The 15,809-nt window shown below is 44.1% G+C and overlaps 8 protein-coding genes across 8 annotated transcripts; 5 read left to right on the top strand and 3 right to left on the bottom strand. All coding sequences in view use genetic code 12, as the record gives it.

The window, feature by feature from the left end:
• Window positions 1–377: 377 nt before the first annotated feature.
• SCT1 (bifunctional glycerol-3-phosphate/glycerone-phosphate O-acyltransferase) lies at window positions 378–2,681 on the top strand (the record flags this gene model as incomplete). The annotated part of the gene is made up of 1 exon (XM_002617844.1): window positions 378–2,681. One exon carries the CDS (start codon window positions 378–380, stop codon window positions 2,679–2,681), a length of 2,304 nt encoding a protein of 767 aa, XP_002617890.1.
• Window positions 2,682–2,740: 59 nt separating this feature from the next.
• On the bottom strand, window positions 2,741–5,083 carry CDC9 (DNA ligase (ATP); the record flags this gene model as incomplete). Its single annotated transcript, XM_002617845.1, has 1 exon — window positions 2,741–5,083. One exon carries the CDS (start codon window positions 5,081–5,083, stop codon window positions 2,741–2,743), a length of 2,343 nt encoding a protein of 780 aa, XP_002617891.1.
• Window positions 5,084–5,513: 430 nt separating this feature from the next.
• ARP9 (Arp9p) lies at window positions 5,514–6,929 on the top strand (the record flags this gene model as incomplete). Its single annotated transcript, XM_002617846.1, has 1 exon — window positions 5,514–6,929. The coding sequence occupies one exon, from the start codon at window positions 5,514–5,516 to the stop codon at window positions 6,927–6,929; it is 1,416 nt and encodes a 471-aa protein (XP_002617892.1).
• A 78-nt stretch (window positions 6,930–7,007) lies between these two features.
• On the bottom strand, window positions 7,008–8,228 carry FOB63_002009 (uncharacterized protein; the record flags this gene model as incomplete). Its single annotated transcript, XM_002617847.1, has 1 exon — window positions 7,008–8,228. One exon carries the CDS (start codon window positions 8,226–8,228, stop codon window positions 7,008–7,010), a length of 1,221 nt encoding a protein of 406 aa, XP_002617893.1.
• A 1,537-nt stretch (window positions 8,229–9,765) lies between these two features.
• Window positions 9,766–11,952, top strand: FOB63_002008 (uncharacterized protein; the record flags this gene model as incomplete). The annotated part of the gene is made up of 1 exon (XM_002617848.1): window positions 9,766–11,952. The coding sequence occupies one exon, from the start codon at window positions 9,766–9,768 to the stop codon at window positions 11,950–11,952; it is 2,187 nt and encodes a 728-aa protein (XP_002617894.1).
• A 247-nt stretch (window positions 11,953–12,199) lies between these two features.
• Window positions 12,200–12,667, top strand: FOB63_002007 (uncharacterized protein; the record flags this gene model as incomplete). The annotated part of the gene is made up of 1 exon (XM_002617849.1): window positions 12,200–12,667. The coding sequence occupies one exon, from the start codon at window positions 12,200–12,202 to the stop codon at window positions 12,665–12,667; it is 468 nt and encodes a 155-aa protein (XP_002617895.1).
• A 439-nt stretch (window positions 12,668–13,106) lies between these two features.
• CSE4 (centromeric DNA-binding histone H3-like protein) lies at window positions 13,107–13,526 on the top strand (the record flags this gene model as incomplete). The annotated part of the gene is made up of 1 exon (XM_002617850.1): window positions 13,107–13,526. One exon carries the CDS (start codon window positions 13,107–13,109, stop codon window positions 13,524–13,526), a length of 420 nt encoding a protein of 139 aa, XP_002617896.1.
• Window positions 13,527–13,953: 427 nt separating this feature from the next.
• On the bottom strand, window positions 13,954–15,312 carry FOB63_002005 (C2H2-type zinc finger protein; the record flags this gene model as incomplete). Its single annotated transcript, XM_002617852.1, has 1 exon — window positions 13,954–15,312. The coding sequence occupies one exon, from the start codon at window positions 15,310–15,312 to the stop codon at window positions 13,954–13,956; it is 1,359 nt and encodes a 452-aa protein (XP_002617898.1).
• Between the last annotated feature and the right edge of the window lie 497 nt (window positions 15,313–15,809).

Below are 15,809 nucleotides of genomic sequence, written 5' to 3'. Positions count from 1 at the left end.
GCAAACGATCGCACTCTTGCGCAGTGAATTGCTTCCTCCACTGAAAAAGAGCCGCATTTTGCCTTGACCCCAGAGAAAGCTAAGTAGATATACAGGAACTGCCATTGTAACATATCCCATAACAGCTCGCATTTGATGCTGACGAAACCTTCCTCCTGCCCAAAGAACTTGACCGCTTGATGTGAGAAACCTACTAGCGAAAAAACCAGATGGCGTTTCCAAGTTTTCCAGACGTTTCCACAGGAACTTCAAGGCGGGCACATCCGTACATCCCATGCCCTGATGCAAATGAGGAACCTGTCTGGTCCAATTGTACATGCGGCAGTTCTTTTGAGACTTAATTCAACAATTTCTCAACCATTCTAAGACTTTTGCATATGGCCCAGGAGGAAGTTTCGTCGCAGGAACAGGCCAGCCCCGCTTCCAAGAAATCTTCCAGTGTACTCAATCTCAAATACAAAAAGTTCACTCGCTTCCAACTATGGGTTTATGATGTTGTTGCATGGATTTTCTCGGTAATTTTCGATTGTTTCTTTAGAGAGATCAGGCCAAGAGGAGCTTTCCGTCTTCCAAAGCAGGGCCCAGTTATATTTGTGGCTGCCCCTCATGCTTCTCAATTCGTGGATCCCATTATTCTTATGAATCAGGTCAAGAGAGAATCGAACAGACGCATTTCGTTCCTCATCGCCGCAAAATCCTATGCGCACCCTGTAATTGGACCCTTGTCTCGTTTACAATTGTCAATTCCAGTCAATCGGCCTCAGGATATGTTGGTGAATGGTACGGGGAAAATTTCGGTTGATTTCGAATCGAATCCTTTGGTAGTCAAGGGTAAAGGTACATTTTTCACGAAAGAGTGTGCGGTGAGAGGACTTCTTGCTTTACCTCAATCACTTGGTGCCTCAGAGATTGCTGAGATTAGGTCGGATACAGAATTGGTGATCAAAAAAGAATTCAAAAAGTCAGAAAAGGTCGTCGAGTTGTTGCAAAAGGGTACTCCTTATAAGATCGCTGACAAGATTGACCAAAAACAAGTCTACCAGTATGTTTTTGACCACTTGAGCAACAATGAGTGTCTAGGCATCTTCCCTGAAGGCGGTTCTCACGATAGACCGGATATGCTTCCATTAAAGGCCGGTGTTGCAATAATGGCGTTAGGTGCTATGAGTCATGATCCAAAGTGTAATGTGAAAATTGTTCCTTGTGGTATGAACTACTTCAACGCTCATAAGTTCAGATCAAGAGCTGTTATCGAGTTTGGTCATCCAATTGAGATCTCCAGAAGCTTGGTTGAAAAGTACGATAACCCCAGTACTCATCGCGAAGCCATTAAAGAGCTTTTAGATACTGTAACTGCCGGATTACGCGCAGTTACGGTAAATTGCCCTGATTATGAAACATTGATGGTTATTCAGGCCGCGAGACGTTTGTATGCTGGTAACTTTGCTCAATTTTTGCCTTTACCGATGGTGGTAGAAATGAACAGAAGATTGTTACTTGGTTATGAAACCTTCAAAGACCGCCCTGATATGCAAGAGTTGAAGAAGAAGATTTTGCGTTATAACGAATTATTGAAGCTGATGAACTTACCAGATCATCATGTGGAGGACTGTGATGAAAAGCATAAACTCTCGCTTTTGCCTGTCTTTGTCGGTCGGATATTAAAGTTGATATTTTTCCTCCTGTTGTCCCTTCCTGGTTCCATTTTGTTCTCTCCCGTTTTTATTTTCTCAAAAACTTATTCTAAAAAGAAAGCTAAAACTGCATTGGCTAATTCAACAGTGAAGATCAAGGCGAATGATGTCGTTGCAACGTGGAAAATTCTAGTCAGTATGGGATTGGCTCCGGTCATTTACAGTTTTTATGCATCCCTTGGTGTTTGGTACTGCAAGCGTCATAATTATTTTTCGTCATTTGGGTTATTCAGCACTTGGCTAGGATTATATCTTCTTGGGGTCCTAGTGACTTATTCTGCATTGATTACAGGAGAACAAGGTCTAGATTTACTTAAATCTATCAGACCATTGTATCTTTCGATCTTTTCGGGTTCCTCAATAAGTGAATTGAAACAATTCCGTAAAGATTTGAGCCAAGACATTACTGACGTTGTCAACAAATACGGTATTCAACTTTTCCCTGACGATTTTAACTTACTCGAGGAGAAGGGTTCAACCAAAGAACCCTCTATCGTGGATGAAGCAATTGAAGAAATGAAAACTCAAGAGTTGAGAAATCGAAGAAACGCGAAAAAGCTCTCTCAAAAGACAATCGTGGACGAGTCAGACTCAGGTGTTATTTCGGATAGCGACGTATCTGCAAAAGATATCCTCTCCGATACAACTTCAGAATCCGCTTCAATCAAGCACACAAATTCTTATACGAACATACCCATGTTCTCAGATTACGATTTGCACATGAATGCTAAAAATTCTCAAATTGATATCAAAAAAATCACAGGTTCAGTATTATCATCCACTACATCTATGATTGATGATTATGGTCTGAAAATTGCACACACACCTGTCTCGTTACTGAGTCAGGAAGAACATGTTGATGGATCTCCTGTTGAGATCAACTTTTCCACTAATGCAAGAAATGTGCGTAGCGCAGAGGAGACTAGGAAAAGCTTGAGCGAGAAGATCAAAGACAAAGTGAGGAAAAACAGAGACAAGAATGAGTGAATCCTCAAAGATAATGTAGAATATTCATTACATATACGTAAGAACTAATCAATGTATTGCTAATTAACGTTTGCCTGCCTCTCGTAAAACTCTGCGATTTGGCTAGACGTAGTGGCATCTTCAACACCTTTATCCTCTCTAGTTCTGATAAATCGTGGAAATCTCAAGGAAATACCTTTACCATACTCTTGATGAGATGCTTTGTAAATCGGACTCAAAGAGAGATCCGCAGTCAAAACTTCAAAGAGCAAGGTTGGCTCAAGCCATACATCTGGAACAGCATTAGAATTCTTTGTGTCGTAAACGTAGAAAGGCTTAGGCCTAGAAATCTCCGTTGGTTTCAATTTAGCGTACAACGACGCGAGGTCCTCGTCAGAAAATCCTGTTCCAATCTTGCAGGTGGTTTCGTATTCTCCCGTATCATCATTATAAGTCGCCAATAAAAAGCCACCATAAGATCCCGTTCTCTTACCTTTACCAACATAAGCTCCGACAACCACTAAATCTAGGGAATCACCCACACCGGCCAAGTAATCCTTTTTCAATTTCAACCAATTTCTTGATCTCTTTGAAGGCTCATAAAAAGACTCAGGACCATGCAACATTTTTACCATCAAGCCTTCACATGAATCCTTCACTGATTGATCTAGAAATGCTTGAAGTTCATCTAGGTCCGATGAGTTCTTATATGTTGCGTACTGAAACTTCCCTTCTATGGTTTTGAAGTTTTCGAAAAGACAGCTTCTTCTCTCCTCTAACGACTTCGTGATAAGAGACTCATTATTGTAGTATAGCAAATCGAATGCGAATAAGCAAATATGCACCTTAATATCACTTTCATTAACATCTTTCCGTTTTCTAGTTGACAAGACTTGAAAGGGAAGAATTTTTTGCTTCTCTCTATCCCAGGCGACAGCTTCGCAATCTAAAATCATAGACTTTGGAGACTCCTTTTCTTCCAGATTAGTTGTAACTTTGATGAAATCCTTCACAATCGAAAGCAAATCCGGATATCTCTCTGACATATCCTCTGAATTACGGGAGTAAACTCTGACGCTTCCATCAGCGAGTAGATGAACCTGGGCTCTTTCCCCGTCATATTTATACTCACAAGTAAATTCTTCACCCTGAAATCTATCCAAAATCTCTCCGATAGATTTGGTTGGTTTAGCTAACATTGGTTTGAGGGGGACACCCGGAGTTAATTGGCAATGCTCTAATAAGTTGAGAATCCCATACTTGTGGGCGTTTCTGATTATGATCTCGTAATTAGGTATCAATGAAAAGGCCTCACGAATCACGTTCTCCGCCTTCGTAAGCTGTTCAGGCAGAATTTTCTTAGATGTCTTGTTCTCAAAATTCAAGAACGCTTGAGCTAATGCGATTAAAACAGTCTTCTCGGCCAATCCAATACGTAACTTTCCCTCCAATGATCTGATTAGAAACTTTGCTTCGCTGCTTTTCATGTTACAAGCCGTGAGCATTTTGTTTATGATGCCAATCTTTCTTGTTTGCGAGTCCTTTCCCGTAGACTTTGCAATTTTAGTTAAGTTTTCAAACACTGTGTCAACATCCAAAGGAGCAGGTTTGAACATAGTCGGTTGACCCAGGCGAGATTTCTGAGCAACAAGGCCCAAGTCACCAGCCTCATGATAGTCTTTTTTGATTTTGGCAGCCAGACGACCATAACACTCGCTGATCGCTTTGATAAGCAAAGTCTCACCAAGACCCAATTCCAAATCCGGTTCGTAATCGGGCCCAAGACGATTAATGAAAAGATAGACAACGCGTACCAAGTTGTCTGGACTTGGATATTGTTCTAGGACTTCTAGAAGGAACTCTGAGACAAGAGCAGTAATTTTTAAACGGCCTGATTCCTTTTCGATTTTGTCCAATACGTCAGTAAGCCGAGAATATGGGATCTTTGCATTTGGATTCAATTGTTGATGTTGATGGTTTTTCTTGGACATGTCAATAAGCCGGCTAGCATCCTCAATATTATCGATAGGTTCATCGCTCTTTTCATTGACGAGCTCAGCCGCATCACTACTGCTTTCTTCCAGCTTACTTGCTTCTTCATCCTTGATACTCTCTTTAACCTTCCCTTCGGTTCTTCGTAAGTCATCAATCAGGCGACTTTGATCAATTGGATGAGTGGATCCTTCGCCTTCATTTTTTACTATGTCTTGATTCGTTGGCTCCTCGACACGAGCAGATTTTTTGGGCAGCGGTGACACTGTGTCGCTCTTTCTTTTGTTTTGTGTCGAACCTTTATTCAGCCCAAAAAATCTCAATATCGATTGCTGTTCCATGTGATGTAAATTATAAATAGGACGGACGTGGTATTGGAAAGCAAGTGGTAATAGGAGGACGCGTCTCTTTGAGATGATCGAAAAGAGCATGAGCTGGTCGTGTGTAGGTGCTGTAGGTGCGTGTAGCGAGGCGAACACCTGTAAGACTATTGTTGCAAATAGTTACGGTCGTTGCAACTGAAAGACTTTGAGAATGGTTACGATAGTAGTAAAAATATTCGTGACGGGCAATGGTATGAAACTGTCGCTGGATCTATATTAAATGTGTTATGTCTCTGGGTGAGAATGCGCATCATTTTGGCTTCCGCTTTTTACTTTTCAGCAAAGGTCGCTACCTTCCTACATTATTCCCACATAAATTCAAAAATTCAAAAGAAAAAGAATAATAAGCAAACAGTCGCGAGAACAGAATAAGCAGAAAGTCACCAAAAGCACATTTTTGATCTTCATTTCTTCCTGTTGAATCTAAAATCTTACATGTCACAATAAAACTCCATCCGTAGTCGTGCGAGCACCGCGAATGCGATTAAGTCAACTTGAACGTCTTCAACTACAACTACACCACATTATGCCACTCTTTCGCGAAGAAAACTTTTTGGTGGTCCATGCCGGCTCGGAACACACTCTTTTTCTATTTGGCTTGCGTGATTCTTTGACGCCTCCACAGTACAAAATCCCAACTGTCGTTTATTTAGACACCACCGCCAATGAATATAAAGCATCCAATCCTACTGGCACATTGCAAGAAATTAGACCCATCAAAGGTTCGCGTATAGTGGATGTTCCCGCTTTCGAGGCACTTTTGAAGTTCATTCTACAGACAATCGTTGCGAGCAATCCGATTGTCACCATTAATCAAATTCCATTGCTTTTGATTGTGCCTTCGATATCTTATTCTAGATACGCAGTGGAGGAAATTACCAGATTCGTCTTTGAGACTTTAGAGTTTACCGCTTTCAACGTTTTGGATTTATCTGTCGCTGCTGGTTTTGGCGTGGGTGCCACCTCCAGCGCATTGGTGGTTAATGTTGGCCATGAGTCAACTCAGATTATGCCTGTTGCGAGCAACATGGCGCTCAAGTACGCCGGGATGCGTTTAGAAGTGGGCGGTAAGACTATCGATGAAGATTTGCAAAAATTGCTTCCTCACTTTTCTGCGCAGCAGATACATGCTTTGAAAACTTCTCCAGTCTATGAGGTTTTAAATAACCACGATGACACTTTTTACTCCTTGACGGAGTTGGATGAAAATAAGGAAAGCTCAGCGGAGGAATATGAGGTTGCCAAAATTATAACCGAAGACACTTCTGAGGAAGAGAAGAAGGCGGAGGATGCTAGACCAAATAGCGAGTTGGAGAAAAACTCTTTCGTGGACCCTACAACCGGTAGTAAGATTGTGGTTGGAAAGGAAAGATTTCAAGGTACTGCGAGATTAGTGCAGACCATAGCTGAAGCTATTGGGCAGTGCTTGCAAAAAGTTCCGGACTTGGACAAGAGACAAGAGTGTTACGATAACATAATCTTTGTTGGCTCGACATTCAATATTCCTGGTTTGAGACAAGCTATTATACTTGAAACATGTCGCCAATACTTGGTTCTTCCACCAAGCACTAAAAAGAAGTCCAAGGGAGATCAAAACGGTATTAATTCTACTCTTGCTTCTTACCAACAAGCAGATGAACCAACCGAAAGCAATGAAGCCACTGGGGCCACTCAAGTGCCATCTTCCATTAAAATGGTCAAGCTTCCAGACTACTTCCCAGAATGGAAAAAACCGAAGGACAGAGGTGGATCATGGGCAGACGCCTACTTTTTAGGTGCCGAGATCTACGCGAAGCAGATATTTGGTGCCAACTCCAACCATGGCGATTCTTTCATCGACACGGAAATTTACGAAGGAAGGGGACCACTAGCCATTTGGGAAGTATCCATCTGATTGTACCATATATATACTGCGAGTTTGCTACATGAGACTAGCATTATAATCATTAAAAGTTAAAGAAGAAAGCGTACATCAAACTTCGTTGACATTGGCGAGAAATTTTGTGTAGTTTGCTCGGGTACCGAGAATTGATGTTTTACTCATCATAGTGTCCAGTCTATGCAAATGTTGACTAGTTTCGTCATTATGTGTTTTTTGTACCTCCATTTGGCATAGAAGAGGCAAAACTGACCCGTCAGTGTTTTCCGTTGAACGTCTGGGGATTGGAGGTAGATGTTTATGTTTAGAGTCACGGTCTAACAATTCTGCGGAAGAAGACGAATGCCGTCTATCCCTGTCAATAGGCCTTTCAGGGGAGGTAGAAATCCGAGGACAAGTATTGGGAGTCGGTGAAAGCAAATTTGGCAACGACTGCAATTTTTGGCCCTCCATATTCTTCCGCAGCATGGGTGTAGTCTGGCGAAGACTTGTAATCTTAGGGCGACTTTCAATTTGAGTGCTCTTGACGGGAGAAGACGTTCGGCTTTTTCGAGTGGGCAGCTGATCTCTCGATCTGCTTCTTTCATTGGCCTTAGGCCTGGCACACACATGGTTGGGAATTTTAAACTTGGGTTGCAAAGTATTACCTATTGGGTCTGGAGATGGAGAAGGAATGCCAGCGGGTGCTGTAAGCGTGATGGCAATCGACTTTTTGATTTCACTCAACAGGAAAGCAGGAAGTCTGCCTGTGTACCATAGTCCAGCTACACTAATGGCTGCCCACACAAGAGCTACTTTGAGTAGGTGAAACAAAATGCCAAAGTAGTAGGATACAAAAGGCCCACACTTCTGGACGATATACATGAAGACCATACCACTAATAAAGGGCACTATTCTGTCTGAAATGTTGTCAATCCCAATTGAAGAGACGCTGTTCGAGATTGAAGTGATGATGGAGTTCATAGCGACTTTAGCTTCCTTTTCAGTATTCGTCATTGAACCTGATGCTGAACCCGATGTATACGCTTTTTTTGTCGTCAATTTAGAAGTAGGCTCTAGGGTGGAGGTTTTGGTGGATGTAAAGCCCTGATCACTGGTTGGATGACCGTGCTGATTTTCATGTTGTTTTGTTTCCCCGTCGGGAAGCGCAGAATCAGCCAATTGAAAACCTAAGGCAATGAGTTCGTTGGAACTAGGATACGGCTTTCTGGGATCGCATGGTTCGCTAATCGAAGAATCCTGGGACTTCCGCCGAAACACATTGTCTGAGCCGCGTACAAAAAGATTGGCCTTTTTATGGACTGGGCTAGACATTTCTCAATGTGAGACGTTGAACGAAAATACTGTGGAATTCAATGGTAGGGATGTATTGTTATGTTCCAATAGGTAATGAAGAAATTATGTGAAATCGTGTCACAAGTTTACCAAGATACTGGGGTATGGTTGTCCGGTGTATATGAGATCCATTTTTTTCCTGATCCAGATATAAATAGGGTGCTGGTTGAGGCGCGAGATAAAGCACCGATCAAGCGACCCCAAAAAAACCTTTGTAATCAAGTGATGCTTTGTATTTTAGTACAATGGATGTTTGCATCAAGCCATAGTACCAACTTTACGTATTCTATTTTTAATATCCTCAGTGATTTTTTTGTACTCCTCTCACTGATGTCTGCAATTAGTTGTGGTTCTTATCACGTCGGAGCCACAACCGATACATCCTGACCTTAAAGTCCCCATTCGCAAGTTGGCAGAAAGTGCTGAAGCATTCAAAGCATTAGAAAGCTGCCATAAATCTAAAGACAAGAAGCCAAATCAGAAAGCATTCCTACTGTTGACAATAACATACGGTGTTTAATGTCACCGCGATGGTGAGGCTGAAGAATGGAAAAGCACGCCTGAACGTACACCTGAACGCAACACATGCAGAATCATAACGTATAGCAGAGAGGGTGTTGATCGGAAACGGTCTCTCTGAAAAATAGAAAATCGGCATCAGAAAAAAATGTAGTGAGTATGTGAAGCATAACAGGATAGCATGGCATCCGAAGGTCTGCAATTACTTTCAATCTATAAGCGTGTTTTAATCAGGTAGTCCAATAGCCCTTATGGCTCATCCGGATACCTTAATGCAAAGTTTGAAGTTGAAAGTAGAAAATAATCAGCCAGATGATATGCAAAGCTGGAAACGCCATAAACAGAAAAGGTATTAAAACTACTTGTTCCTAACGAGTAAAACACAATATCTCCATCACTGTAATACTGGGAAGCCTGCGGTTCGTACATGATGCACATGCTAGGTTTGGGATAATACTATAATCAATCATAGCATATGCAAGCCAAACCATCGCATCCCTTCCATTCCTGAGTCTTATCACAAGCGAGAAAGTATAGCTGATACCCGCATTCAAGACGTGACCAAACTTAAGTGGGGCGACGTCATGGAAGGGTTTCGCCTGCACACAGACGCTTCCACTGCTTGTAGTTGTTTCTCTTGCGATGTATTGGGAAGTAAAAAGTGGATGAATATGCAGTGTGCACCACTATTGCTCAGTGGCCCACCCTTGGAAACCTCAAGCACTGTGCAGGAGCGGCATTAACCGGTGCTCCTTTGTCGCTTTAGTATTGCGCTCCACCAACTTTCTTCCTCAAATTTCTTTCTTGCAGTCATTTTAAACTACCCAAGAGCAAGAAGCGCCACGAAAATTTCATTTCTATAGTGTGCCAGGTATTCCCGTCTGCGCGCATTTCCCTTCTCTTTTTCCTACTTTTCGTTTAATCTTTGTGTCTGAAGAAGCGTGAAATCCCATTGGGAGCCAGCAATTGAAGAATCAAAACGTCAACTGCACCTAATATGTCTTCCGTCTATCAAACAGGGGGACGCCCATTATCCAAACAAGCGTTGTACCAGCAGAAGTTGAAGCAGGGCGTCTACAACTCGCCTGGCAGACCTTCGGTTGGTGTCAATTCTAATGCCTCGGACGCTGCAGCGTTATTAGCAGCTTCGTCTGACTTGTCTGTAAAACCATCCTACGAACGCTTGCAGGCTGCGCCTGAGGCGCAAACGGCAGCATTGGCTGCTAAGAAGAACAAGATACTGGCTTGGTCCAGAGACTCAACGGACCCGTACGCTGATGCAGCTGCCGCCAATGCCAAGGCAAAACCACGCGCAGCCGGCCCAGCCGTGGAGTTAGGAATCCCAACATACAATAAGGGTTCCGTTTACAGACAAGCGGAACACAATTCCACATCTACTATGACATCGAGAACTACGCCTGAAAAGTCTGTATCCAAGCACGGTTTGGCGTCGAAGTCAGCGTCAGCCGCACTTGATATGGGCAAAGTTTCGAGACTCGCTGACCAGAACTCTACCAAGCTGTTGAACTCTCGTTTCAACCCTGAACACGATTACCGTTCAGGTCTTGTGGGTAAGCCCACGGAATATTTGAATGCTAATGAAGAAAAACTTGCTGCGCAATCGGCGACCGCTTCTTTATCTATGAAACATGGTGCTGGATACACAGACTCTGTATCAGCACAGAAGAGAACTTCCACTTTCCAGGCACATGAAGTAGTCGATGCAACTTTGATTGCGGCGGCCAGTGCTGCCGCCAGCGAAAGATTAAAGACTATCCGCCTGACTGCTCCTGCCGATTTGAAAGAGCAAGCTCTTGTTTATTCCAAGGCATTGTCTGCTGCACAAAAGAATAGTGAAGAGAGGTTGAAGGCACACAAGGCTGGCATGGTCGACTTGGGTGGAGGTTTACATTTACCTATTTCTGAGGTGGACAAGTTGGCAGGCTTGATCGTGACTCCAGTTTTGGCAGACCTCGAGAGCAAGGCCGCTGCGCAAAGAGAGATCGATGCTGAGAAGGCTAGAAAACACGCAGAATTGCAAAAGAAACACCAGGAGGCGAAGCAAGAAGAATTGGCTCGCAAGGAGAGAGAGAGACAACAACAAGAGCAAGAAAAGATGGAGCGTCTCAATGCTCATGAGGACAGGAAGCAAGGTGAAGATGAAAAATTCCTTGTGTACCAAGGTGAAAGAAACGAAGAGGTTGAAGGTAAGCGCACCGAGTTACGTGAATTGCAAGAACAACATGCCACCGAAAAAGAGGCTTTGTTGACTGAAAAGAAAGAGAACGAAGACCGCATCACCGAGGAGGAAACAGGTTTGATCAGCGGACGTAAGGAGGAGTTGGACAAAATGCAAGCAGAGAGAGACGAGTTGTTGAAGCCCACGCTTGATGAATTGGCTGTTGAGTCTGCCAAGTTGAAGGATTTGACCGACTCAAAGAACGCATTGGCCGATGAGGTTGCATCCGCTGAAAAGTTAGGCGAGGAGTACGAGTCTAAGATTGCAGAGTTGAAGAAGCAATTAGAAGAAACCAATCAACAAATCGAGAAGTTCACCACAGATCTTGAGGATGTTACCGGTAAGCGTACTGCTACTGACAAGGAAGTGGAGGAGTTGCAAGCATCTGCCGCAGAAAAGGAAAAGAACGCCGAGCAGGAGCACAAGGAGTTGGATGAAAAGGTAGTTGCTTTGGAGAACGAGAAGAAGGAGAATCTTGCCACTAAGGAGGCTCACAAAAAGAGCATTTTGGCAGAGATCGATGACAAGGTCCTGGATGAAAAGAAGATCAATAAGGAATTACCGGATCACTTGCAATCGGAAGTTCCTGAGCACCGTTTCCGAGATGTTGGTTCCCTCTTTACTGTGGAACTGAAGGCAAAAAAAGCAGAACCAAAGCTTCCAGAGCCAGCCAAGCCTGCTACTACTCAAGCAGTTGACGACAACAAGAGAGGAATCCGCTCACGATTCTCGAGCATCAAAAAGGCTTTTAAGACTCCCGCAGCTAACCAGAAGCCAACATCTGCTTCCAAGAAAGAACCCGTGACCGTTTCCTCTGCATTGAAGGGACATGAAACACACAGTGGGTCGAAAAGTATCCCAGAGGCGGCATCGGACGTGACCAACTTTGACGATCTCTCGATTAACCACACCAAAAAGGGAGGCGTGTTCAAGGAGGACATTTAAGAAAAGCTCTGCTTTTGCTACTTAAAGTCTTTGTTATTTTCCCTACTATTTTCGTTCTACTCGTCACATCGATGTGACATAGTCATTTTTCCATTCTGATTTGTTTTTTTACGTCTATGTATCATTATGTACCCAATTCTGTCGTCGTCATGATTGATGTTGTATGTTTTGCGTGTGCGCACCAGCGCATTTACTATCTGTGTAGCTTGAAAAGTGTTGGTGTATAACTTAACGAAAAAGAAATACGATGGATCTTCTTCGCCAGTACAATTTCAAAATCGCCGATGCATCACCAGAGTATCTTGAAAGGCGGAAGAAGCAAGCTGTTCTTTTCATGACCGCAGCGGCTGTGACCATTTTCACTTCTCGATTTGCCTACAAGTCCACCATCACCCGCCAGTATATTCCCACCCTTTTTCAAGGAAATCACCTGCCTCCTCTTGGATACAACTTTACATCGGATGCTGCTGTTGCTGTTGGAACTGGAACAATGCTTTGTGCGTCTGTTTCTTCTATGATATGCTTTGGAACGTGTTGGGTTCTTGATGTCTCGACCTTCCGTGAGTTTGGATGGAAGATGAAGTCGCTCATGGGTGGGACCCAGAAAGAACAAGAGTTGGCAGACATGCCAATGGACGAGGATAGCGCATACATTCAAGACGGCTTGAATGATATTTTGGATGGCAAGGTGGAGCTCAACTTCGACGACGAGTGATGGAATGGCACATTGTACATAGAAAATAACTAGGAACAGACATACGGGTTAATGGTGCTAGAAGTAGTGGAGCGAGAGGTAATAGATCCGTAAGTGGGAAACGTGCCTGTTCGATTAAGGTCTTTCTACTTTCCCACTAGTTTACGTTTTCTCAAGAGGTAATGCATTGCCGATGATCTGCGCCGTTATCTCTTCCTTTTTCGTAACATTGCTTTCGGCACACATTGCCAACACAAACACCACAACCAGCAAAGATCTCAAACCTCTTCAGATTACGCTGACCTTCTACACATTTTTTAGATGGGCTAAAAGATAAAATGTCAAAATAACTCAGTAGATTCTGCGGTGTGCACATTTGTAATAAATACACTGCTGGCTGCGGGTCGACGCACACAATAAACCCATTTAGGAAAAGAAAAAACCTTCATTTACTACTCCCATGGCCCGTCTTTCCACCAACAACCAAGGGTCTGCTAGAAGAGCCGATCCACTCTCACGTGAAACAGGCGTCTACAGAAATCTACCGGGGGATCCTCCGACTCAAAGTGGTGTGAAAAAAAGACGATACCGTCCTGGCACGAACGCATTGCGAGAAATTAGACAATACCAACGGTCCACAGATCTCTTGTTGCGTAAGTTGCCATTTGCACGGCTTGTAAAGGAAATTGCAGAAACCTATATTGGTGCCGACTACGGAATTCGATGGCAATCTAACGCGGTATTGGCGCTACAAGAAGCGTGTGAGGCGTTCTTGGTTCACTTGTTGGAAGACACAAATCTATGTGCCATCCATGCTAAAAGGGTCACTATAATGCAGAAGGACATTCAGTTGGCCCGCCGGCTTCGCGGACATCTCTGAGACTGGAATTGAGGGATACGTGACTCGGGACCGTGAATGACAGACTGTTTGCAAGGAAAAGTTGTGTCTGTTGGAGAACTCCAATCTTAACCATTTGTGGTTACCTCATGTATGACCAGTGTAAAGGATCACTGGCAGAATAGCGTTAATAATGTATGGATAGAATAAAAGGGTATATTTAAATTAGGCGGAAGAACGCCTAACGATCGATATGTAATCCGCTATGTTGTCAGGACACGATAATTCCGCTTATTTGATGAAGCAGCACACCAAGTAACAGAAACAACAGTGCAGACAGCTCTTCACTGAAAAGTTTTATCGGACTCCAGTTGCCAAGCACAGTCTACATACTCATAAGAGCGAACCAGTATTAATAGTAAACGAAACACAAGAAAAAAATAGTAAAAACGCCGAAGTATCCTTTAACCTAACCGTGCATGCCCATAGAGTCCACGCTCTTCTTACGTCCACCCCTATTTTGTGGATTGGGGTTTCCGTAGATAATTGACGTGGTGCCATTAGCGTTGACTTTGAAGTGTGTCTTAGAGTGCTGCGCCAAGTTGTCTGAACGCGAGAACTTCTTGTCACAGTACTTGCAATGGAATGGACGGATGTTGGAGTGCACGGATCGGATGTGCCGTTTCAAGTGCTCCAGGCGCTTGAATTGTTTGTCACATTCAGGACATGGGAACGGCTTTGGCTCATCATCACCATCCGACCCGTGCCGCGGTATGCTGGCATCACTCTTAATCTCATGCTCGAAGCTGTGTACGGTCACCTGCGGCGATTCGGGTGCTAGCCCCAGTGATGGCGCGGCGATAGAAGGGGTCATGAAGTGTTTCTTGGGCAGCATGTACACTGCCTGTTCCATAGCAACAGTATCTTCAGGAATGGCGGTGGTAACAGACTTCCGCCGCTTTCTCTTGGAAATCCCACGAGACGGGCTTATATCACCACGGGTAGCGACAGGGATGCTATTACGCCTCTTCGCTGCCGGTTTGACGATTCCTGTTGGGTTGGTTGCAACTGTTGCTCCAACATCCAGGAGAACGCCATCAGTATTGTTGAGCCAATAAGTGATAGCGCTTACGCATTCGTCATTCATCACGTACGTGCTCCCCGCTGCATCGCGTATGTCTCCAGTTGCCACCTGCGGCTCAGAAAAGTCCGCAGCTAACTTCTCCATATCCGGCAGTTCAGGGAGGTCAGGAACATCGCCCCGGGCGAAAAAAGTCAGTAGAGAAGGTGACAGCACCAGCAGAGGAAGGATATAGCGCGCTGCTACCGCCGCTGGCAGACTGTCAGGGCCTGCATTACCCAAAAGTTGACGAGGATTGATTGTACGCTCTTCTGGGTGTTGTGGTCGTAAAGCAGTGTACATTTCGGGCAGAGGCAGTTCTGAAGTGCGCAAAGACATGCGGTTAAGCTGCTCCACGGCCAGCGAGAAGCGACGGCGGTGGCTATAGTGGGAAAAAGGTGTAGGTGCGTATTTATTTGGAGACGCCAACAGAAGATCCGGAGTGGTTATGGCCAGCTGCAAAGGCACAAATGGAGCTGTGGCAAGCAGCAGAGACAGCAGCAGCGGTTCGATATCTGGAGGAGGCGCATATGGGTCAAGAACTGGAGGGTAAGACATGTGAGTGTGGTTGAAGAAGATTTCATCGTTCAAGTCAATACCCTCGGTATTGACAGTGGCAAAAGACGCCGGAGGAGGAATCCAATCCTGAGGTTTTTGATGGACATCAATGGTAGGTGGTTCCAAGCCCATAGGAGACGGATAGGACATAGCCGCCGAGCAAATTACGAGGTGCTTGGGTCAAGTTCTGATATAGATAAAGAAAATTGGAGGAGTGAAATCTTCAGAGTAGCAGCCAGCCTGAAAGGTAAGGGTCCTTAATGTATTTGTGACGGGAAAAGCTGTTCGGCTGCGACGCTAGAAACGCACCGTTGAAGACAAAGAAAACAAGTGACTAGGCGAAAATAAGAACACACCACTTGGGTCGAATGTTAGTGCGTGGCACGTGTGCAGGATGCTTGGCCTGATAACGCTTACAGATGAGAGATGCAGTGATTTGAAAATAGACGGCTACGAAGCTGCGTATGGTATGTTGCCACATTTTTTTTTTGAAACACACTATTCCTATGATTTAGTACATTTTATGACCACTTTCTTCTGGAGTCTTTTGCGCTTGCCTTGAATGTACAAGTAGACAAGTCTTATCACCTTTGCTGGTTCTTTGTGGGGTGTGGCGCGCATGGGGTGTTATATTGTGTGCAAGAAAA

Source organism: Clavispora lusitaniae (genome assembly GCF_014636115.1).
Source record: "Clavispora lusitaniae strain FDAARGOS_655 chromosome Unknown tig00000038_pilon, whole genome shotgun sequence".
In the NCBI taxonomy this organism is placed as follows: domain Eukaryota; kingdom Fungi; phylum Ascomycota; class Pichiomycetes; order Serinales; family Metschnikowiaceae; genus Clavispora; species Clavispora lusitaniae.
The sequence above is the reverse complement of the archived record's forward strand: the minus strand, read 5'-3'. Positions and strand labels throughout refer to the sequence as shown.